The sequence below is a fragment of the Aureococcus anophagefferens genome (genome assembly GCF_000186865.1).
Source record: "Aureococcus anophagefferens unplaced genomic scaffold AURANscaffold_20, whole genome shotgun sequence".
NCBI lineage: Eukaryota > Pelagophyceae > Pelagomonadales > Pelagomonadaceae > Aureococcus > Aureococcus anophagefferens.
In genome coordinates this window covers 399,180-407,369 of record NW_008705580.1, presented here as the reverse complement: position 1 = coordinate 407,369, position 8,190 = coordinate 399,180, and the positions used below count along the sequence as shown (strand labels likewise).

Below are 8,190 nucleotides of genomic sequence, written 5' to 3'. Positions count from 1 at the left end.
AGGCTCGCGATGAGCGGGCGGTCTGGGACCGCCAGGACCGCCGGTCCTGCCCAAAAAAGGAGACTCCCGAGGACGCGGCTATAAGGACGCTATAAGGACGCTATAAGGACGCTATAAGGCGCGGCTACCGCCCGAGACCGCCCGAGGACCGGCCCAGGACCGCGGTTATGGCTCTATAAGGACCGTCCTAGCCCCCTACTTGGAGCTAAGCTAGGCAAGTCACCTTGGTCAATTTCCCCGTCGAAATTCATCTTCCGTCACTCCCCTGACAAAGTCAAACCCGAAGAACTCGCCCCTGGACCGGTAAAAGCTTCTCAGTAAACCCCAACGGGCCGCACGCCCTGGCCGCGCCGTGGCGCCTCGGCAATGTACCCTAAAATCACCCTGCCGGCTATAGCCGCGGGGCGCCTCTCTGGGTCCGTTTGGGTCCGTGGGCGACCCGTCGAGGCCGGGCGCACGTCGCCGAGCGCTGTCACGCGCCGCGCAAGTGCGCCATTGTCCTGGCCAAGGCACCCTCGACCCGGCCCGCTAACCCCGCCGAGATCGGTTTAATTGCCAACATCCTGCTCCTTCTCCGCACTTTGGCCCAACTGTGCACCCTGCTGTGGTGTCGAGCCCCCCACCGAGGCTTCTCTGCAAGGCTCTTCCAGATAGGCCTAGCGCAGTAGTTGTCCCGGGGCCGACTACGGACGAAGAACTGCGAATTGCGCAGAAAGCTTCGTATCGGTCGCGGGGTCTGGTCGCAGGGTCTGGTATGGTCTTCAAAATATCAGATTTGTCGGAGTAAACTGGCAACCACGGAGGACTTCAAAAGGTGCAAACAGAGACCGGGCTTTGATTTTCGGTCCAGGTGCACTCACACCTGAATCCGGGGCGCAATACACATGGCCATCAGTTCCTACGATAAAACTCCTGTGTTGAAATAGTAAAATTTGAGCACCTGAAAAAGAAGCTTGCACGCATATGGAATATGCACGCGCACAATGCTTGAATTGGCATGTTGACAGTCTTTATTATTACACCAGAAAGCACGCTTGCGCAGATCTGCGTGCGCGATGAGCCCACACAGTGTACAAACGTGTATAGAATAGGGATCCGAGTTTGCAAACATGCGATCGCGCAAGAAACTAGAGACACCATGGGAAATGAGGCAGTCGCGTTCCATCTCACCCATGCGCAGACCTCCGTCTCGTGCCCGGCCTTCCATGGGCTGACGTGTGAGCATTGTGACAGGACCACGCGAACGGGCATGTATTTTATCGTCAACAAGATGTTTCAAGCGCTGGTAGAACGTCGGGCCGAGAAATACCTTCGCGTGAATAATTCGTCCTGTGTGGCCCGAGTACATGACTTCATTTCCATGCCGGTGGTAGCCTAACTCGTGCAAGACCCCGGCTATCTGATCGACGGAAACGTCAGTGAATGGTGTGGCGTCACCTTCCTTGCCTGTAAGCGCGCCTACTTTGGACTGCAAACACTCGACCAAGTGGCCGATGGTCATGCGTGAGGGGATTGCATGAGGATTGACAATGATGTCGGGTGATACACCATCACGAGTCCAAGGCATATCCTCCTGCGCATAAGTCATTCCTATAGTGCCTTTTTGCCCATGCCTTGAGGCAAATTTGTCGCCAATCTGAGGAATTCGAATTGTTCGCGTTCGCACTTTGGTGAATTTCATTCCATCTTGATTTGTTGAAAGCATGACCTTCGAATAGTCATGTAATTTTAGTTGCATGATATAAGCACACCTGATCGACCAGGCCAGATTCATTGGGGCGCATTGTGGTCGATGAATCACGCTTGGAGGGACCACTCCGTTCAGCTTTCAGTCCGGAATGCCATGAGGGCGAAGTTTTACCCACAAGGATATCTGATCCAGACACGCGAACTCCGGGGGAGACGAGACCATCACTATCAATTTTTTCATATGAACCATGGCGCATTGCAGTGCATTCGTCCCTATTTGGTCGCTCGAAAGTCTCTTGAAGATATTCAGGAGAGTCCCAAATTCCTTTGTTGTGTTCCTTGTCAGAGTAAGTCCGATAAAAAGTGGAGCGAAAAAGGCCGCGGTCGATCGCCGCCTGGTTCATGATTAGCGAGTCTTCCTGCGCAATTGCGGTTGGGAAGTGAGGAAGCATGCATGTAAGAATACAAAGTTTCTGACCTGATTATATCCTGTATAACACATGATAGCGACGATGGCATTCACGCCACTTGGAAGTTCCCGGAAGTGGAGATGCTCCATTGCTCGAGTAGTTGCAAGCGGCTTCTGTGGGTAGTGTAGAACGTGTGAGAGAGTGTCCATGCGCTGCTGGAAATTTGACGCATAAATACCCATCGCCTGTTTGCCCATCGCAGACTGATACGTGTTTCGCGGGGACTGATTATGATCTGGGAAAGGAATGATCGAACCACATATACCCAAGATCATTGATGGATGTATTTCACAGTGAGTATATGTCGAAGAGTAAGGCTCATTTAAATCAGATGGGATCATGGCAATCATAGCAGTTTCTTCTTCCTCAGTATCAATCAATTCAACAAGACCCTTCACGAGAAGCTGTGTCCAACCGAGATCGCCGTTTACAAGCTTCTGGACGTGCGACTTACGCAATCTTAACTCTTGGAAAGTAGCCTCTTGTGAACGCACACGCGTGACCGTACTTGCCGCTTCCACTATCAAGAGCGGGCGACACACCCGCCCCGCATCCGTGTAGACACGAAGCTCTTTTTCTTTGATATCCCTAACAACTGAAACCTCAGGATCAATATCGATTTGCCTTCGAAGGGATCTCAAGGTCGACTCTAAGGTTGATGGGTCACGATGAACACCGACCCAGCTCCCATTTACGAAAATTTTCGTTGTACCTGGATCAGCAATAGTTTGCGGCGAAATCTCCTCGAGATTCTCCATTGACCACTCCTCGAGAAATTCGAGAATCGGGCTTTGGGGGCTGCCAACAGAGACGTAAGACATCAAAGCCAAATTTTTAACAAGACCGACAGCCTGACCTTCTGGAGTTTCGGCAGGACAAATGAACCCCCAATGAGTATTATGGAGCTGTCGCGGCTTAGCTTGTTTGCCTTCTCGTCCCAGCGGAGTGTTTAGGCGCCTCAAATGGGAGAGAGTTGATGCATACGTTAGTCTGTTTAGCACTTGTGACACACCAGCACGTGAAGCATCTTTCCTATCACCCCAATTGCCGGTGGCCAGAGAGTATCTGAGCCCATCGGTGACAACACGTGACTTGATCGCAGACCTGTGCCAAAAGCACTAATTCCACGACCACATTTAAAGACGCACGCGAGATTAAAATCACGACCGTCGTCGATACATTTCTGTAGATATGCGAGAACATCCTTGGTGAGCTTCCGAAATAACATTCGAAATAGGCCACCGAGCAGTGGTCCAGCCAGATCAAGACGTTTCTTGCCATAATGATCCCGATCATCTTCGTCAATGCGTTCAAGTGAGCACATCAGCAGTTTGTGAACTATATAGCCAACGAAAAAGGCCTTCTTTGTGTCTGATTGTTCTTCCGTGCCAACGTGCGGTAGAACCTCTTTTTGCAGCAACTCTTTTGCATACTGAACACGCTTTGAACGTCCAATGTTTGTGGCACTTCCACGACGTCCGATGAAATCAAGAGCAATAGTTTGATTTTGAATTACAAAGGCCTCGTCCAAAGATGGTCGTAGTCGTTCCATCATTTCAGTGTCAGAAAAGTCGTAGACTACATGTTCGAGAATATCACGGTCTGCTACAAAACCTATATCACATGCTGCAAGGAGAAGGGTACAACTCTGATGGATGGAAACGACTTACCCAAGGCACGGAAAACAACAATCACCGGCACATCCACCCGAACGTAGGGCAAAGTCACGCGAATCTGGTTTCCCTGTGACTGACCGCGACCTGCCTTATTGTACATTTGCATGTAGATGGTGCTCGTCGGACGAGCGCCGTGTTCCACGTGGGATCGGCACTCGACAACCCAGGAGTACCTGCAAGACCATCAGTGTTTCAGATCAAGATCCTAGAATTTTGTGGATGTAACTGACTTGTGCGGTTGCTTCTTCCGAAAGCAGTACACATGGTTATTAGACATGCGTTCTTGTGCAACAACAACTTTCTCCGAACCATTGATTACAAAATATCCTCCTTGATCGTATATGCACTCACCAAGCTCACAGAGCTCTTTGTCTGATTTATCGGCTAGCACACAAAATCGGCTACGTAACATAATTGGGACATAACCAAGAAACTCCTTCGGCGAGTCAATTCTATGCGTACTGGAACCCCCGTTGATAAGTCGCACCCTTGCTGACACATCGACATGATGCTCTTCGACGACTTGTATCTGATCGTCACCGCTGTGGATCGGTCCAACAACTTCATAGGTGACGGTGGCATATCCATCACTTAGCTTAGTAATCACGCATGGATACCAATCACCATGAATCTCAAGCTCAGCAGCACAACCTTGGCGTAACGGAGATGCTTGTTTTTGCTCGACACAGCTTATGTCAACATACATCGGCGACGCATAAGTCATATTGCGTAGGCGGGCTTCGTGTGGAAACATGTTACTTGTCGTACCATCTTTTTCGGTGGCAGTTGGCTTTGAAACATAGACTTGGTTGAACAGAACAAAATATGTGCTTGGTGTGGCAGCTAGTTGGCCTGGTGCGTACTGCGCTTCCGGCTTGACGACCAGCTCACCGCTGTCGTCCACGAGTTCTTGCATCGTATTTTGAATGAACTCATCGAAAGAGTCTAGTTGTTGCCTAACAAGCCCCTTTTCCGCGAAATACGCACTGATAACGGTCCATGCGTCCTGCATTATAGAAAAATATTACGAATTCATTCATGTAATTGCTTACCTCTTGAGTGATCTCCATCCTGGCGATTGATCTTTTGACCTCCCAGGAGGCCGGCAGTGAACCCGCTCTGGCCGGCAGTGAATGGCCGGCAGTGAACCGGGAGCTCAGCCGGATCCCGCATGAGGGGGTCGGATAATACAACTTGACTTTTGTTTGACCCACCCCTCAGAAACCGACGCGTCTTACCGGTAAGATTTTGCTTACTTTCAACAGGAACCGCTTCCGACGGCGGGCGCCGTACGCTCGCCGCGGCCGGTGAATTTAATTGGACGACCCCGTCTCGTAGCAAAGCAAAGCGCTTCGGGTTGTTCTGAAGTTGTTCTGAAGTAGTAATCGAAAACCTCATCGAAATCGTCCAAAACTGCATCGTTTCGACCGACGGATTACGCTGCGATGATGTGATGCGCCGGCGCCGCGCCGTTTTGCGCTAGGTGGTGCACGAAAAGCGCGCATGCTGCGCCGGACAGCGACGACGGGGTTCGGGAGCGCAAAAATTCCTGCTGGCGGCCTTCTGCGGCGAGACTGGAGTCGCTGCCCTTCTCGTCGCGCTTGCGCTTCTTCCAGACCGCCGCGCGGAGCTGGTTCGTCTCCGCCTGCAAGACAGCCTCTGGTTCCGAACCAGTGACCAAGATAGCGCGGCCCATAACCCGGAGAGGCATGATATGGTCATATGGAAGCTAGCACCAGGGAGGGGCTGCCCGGCCCCTGATATAGGGCTTGGACCCCCTCTGGCAGAGCCAATAACTCAAAAACTTCAACAGCACCATAAAAGCTCATTCTAAAACTGCAGCCACATATCCTAACTAGGTGTATTATTTCTGCATTTTAGCTTTCGTTGTGAATAACGCTGTTTGGCCATGGCGACAATTGCGATGCAGAAACGGATGAACTTGGAGATGAATTCTTTGCAAGTCAAATCGGACTGGCATACTAGACAGGTATCCCCTCACCCCGTCTTTGACTTTCGTTCTCCCCTCCGTTCCGACGATATTTGATAACCCGTAGATGATTATGGAGCGGAAGAGGTTGGATGACCTCGACGAGGCGCTCAAACAAGCAGACGAGCAGATCAAAACGTTTCGCATGTCCACCAAGAAAACCGCGGTCGATTTGTTGAATCAGCATCGCTTTACAGCACAGCCGGCTAAAGCTCGAACAGATGGCATCGACCCCTCAAAGCTAGCGGAAACTTCTCGGAAGAAGCTGATATCGTCCTTTGAACATCGGCTCAACAATATGCGAATCCGGCTTTCTCAGACGGAGAATCATAACGAGAAGCTCAAGTCCCAGATTGATTCTTTGCGGAGGCACAGAATGACCTCGAATAAGTCTCGTGAGAAAATAGAAAAATCTATAAAAGAGATAAAACGCCTTGTAGAGGGTGTGCTCGAACGCAGTCGTGGTGTTTCAGAGGCGCGGGAGAATGTAATCGAACAACTACATGAGTTGCATCGACAACAAAACGAGGATAGAGATAGATTTTCTGAGCAGATGAAAGCATTAGCTGAATTCATCGACAAGCAGAATCGGGAGTTCGAAGAATCCATGGCAGCAGCCGCCGTTTCAACAACACGGGGGGGGGCGGACGAGGAGCCCTTGACGCGTGGACTCATGACTATTGAAGAGGAAAAAATGAAAACAGAGCTTGTCGAGGAGCTAACCAAGCAGATAGAAAACGAAAAAATTTCAATGCAACATACAGAGGCGAAGATCGCCCTGTACCGGACTTCTTTTGACGAACTCAAGCGAGTAAGTGGAATTGATGATTTGAAAGAGATTGTTCACAAGTATGTCAAGTCAGAAGAGGAAACCTTCTCCCTTTTCAATTATGTTCAAGCCCAAAACCAAGAGACCGATTGGACTCTCGAGCGTCATACGCGCCTTGAGGAAGAGATTAAGTCATATGAGGAGAAATTAAGTGATGAAGAGGCCCAGCGCGCTGAGGCCATGGCTGATCTCCAAGGCAAATGGCGAAACGCGAAGGAAGCTACAGACGAGTGCAGTCACGCGGCCCAAGAAGCACAGCGCACACTGGAGCGTATCGCCAAAAAGGTCCAATCTCTATTCTTCAAAATCCAATGTGATCAGCTGACAACAGGAGCTCGCGAGACTAAGGGCACTAAAGGAGCTGCTCAGAAAGCCAATATTGGTCGTCCTGACAGTCGCCTTGCATTGCTATCTGGCCAGGGTGTTACCGAGTCGAATATTCTCGCGTATGCCGAGCTCATCGAGCAACGCGCTCTTGAGATCATGTCAGACTACACACGTCGTATGAACCACCAAGAGCAACGTCACATGACGCCTGTACTTGATCCGAGTCGCAGCATTAGTATTGTTAATCAACAGGACCAGATAAAAGCCCCTGACATCGATGCCGATGATGAGGAAGATAATGAAGACGACGGTCGCCCAATTGCCCTCGAAGAGATGCGTCGTCGAACTGCAGAGAGGATATCAAAAAAGCACCAGGCTATGCGCCTTGGCGTGAAACGACGAGACCACCAGGCTCAGAACAAAGGCTCGTCTACTGCAAGAGCCACCAAGCAAAATTAATGAAGTACCTAACCTTTACTGTGTGATAGATACAGCTAATCGGGATGTCCGACCTCAATACAAGGAGGCGACCTTAATAAACACAACAATTAGGCCCCGTATTAAAAAGGCATGTCGCTCTTTGGATGCCCTGGCAGGTACATATCCCGCTGACGCAACATATCAAATGCCGCTTTAAGTTTGGTTTTGGACCTCAAATCCTGCACTCCACCCTTGACCTCAAACGCGGCGCTTGACCTTCACGAGGTACCTCAAACACACTATCCAGGCCTTCGAAAGTACCTCAAGCACGCCACTCACGCCTCAAACTACACTTCATGGATAAGGCCCTGCAGCCGCCCCAGCCCGAAATACCTTGCGACGTTCGTATAAAGGGAGCTGAGTGTAAGGCAAGCTCCGGGGTCTTTTGAGGGTCCTTTTTGGATTTACCTACGCCAGACTGTGGGCGTTCAAGTGGGAGCAACTCGAAAATAGCCAAGTCATGATAGCACTGACTGCTAGTCTCGTTTGAGCGACCATGGGCTACTAGGGCCCGGGCACTTGCCCGGGCAGGCGACATCCGAGTAAACTAGCCAGCACTAGGGGTCCAATTTGAGATCCTTTTTCCCTTGGACCTGCAGCTGGGGCTTACTAGCCCGATCTCTTAGCCACCTCTCTAGCTCGCACGACGACTCGGACTCCGAGCCCTAAACTGGAATCCCGCTGGATCCGCTGGCCCCGCCGGCCGCCCGTCGCGCGCCCACTGTGCCC

The 8,190-nt window shown here is 50.9% G+C and overlaps 2 protein-coding genes across 2 annotated transcripts; one reads left to right on the top strand and one right to left on the bottom strand.

Annotated features, from left to right (window-relative positions):
- Positions 1-160: 160 nt before the first annotated feature.
- AURANDRAFT_38329 (hypothetical protein) lies at positions 161-4,923 on the bottom strand (the record flags this gene model as incomplete). Its single annotated transcript, XM_009041292.1, has 8 exons — positions 161-898; positions 941-1,708; positions 1,752-2,108; positions 2,168-3,263; positions 3,308-3,773; positions 3,830-4,008; positions 4,066-4,841; positions 4,888-4,923. 8 exons carry the CDS (start codon positions 4,903-4,905, stop codon positions 857-859), a joined length of 3,702 nt encoding a protein of 1,233 aa, XP_009039540.1.
- An 821-nt stretch (positions 4,924-5,744) lies between these two features.
- On the top strand, positions 5,745-7,440 carry AURANDRAFT_66179 (hypothetical protein; the record flags this gene model as incomplete). Its single annotated transcript, XM_009041359.1, has 2 exons — positions 5,745-5,798; positions 5,893-7,440. 2 exons carry the CDS (start codon positions 5,745-5,747, stop codon positions 7,438-7,440), a joined length of 1,602 nt encoding a protein of 533 aa, XP_009039607.1.
- Between the last annotated feature and the right edge of the window lie 750 nt (positions 7,441-8,190).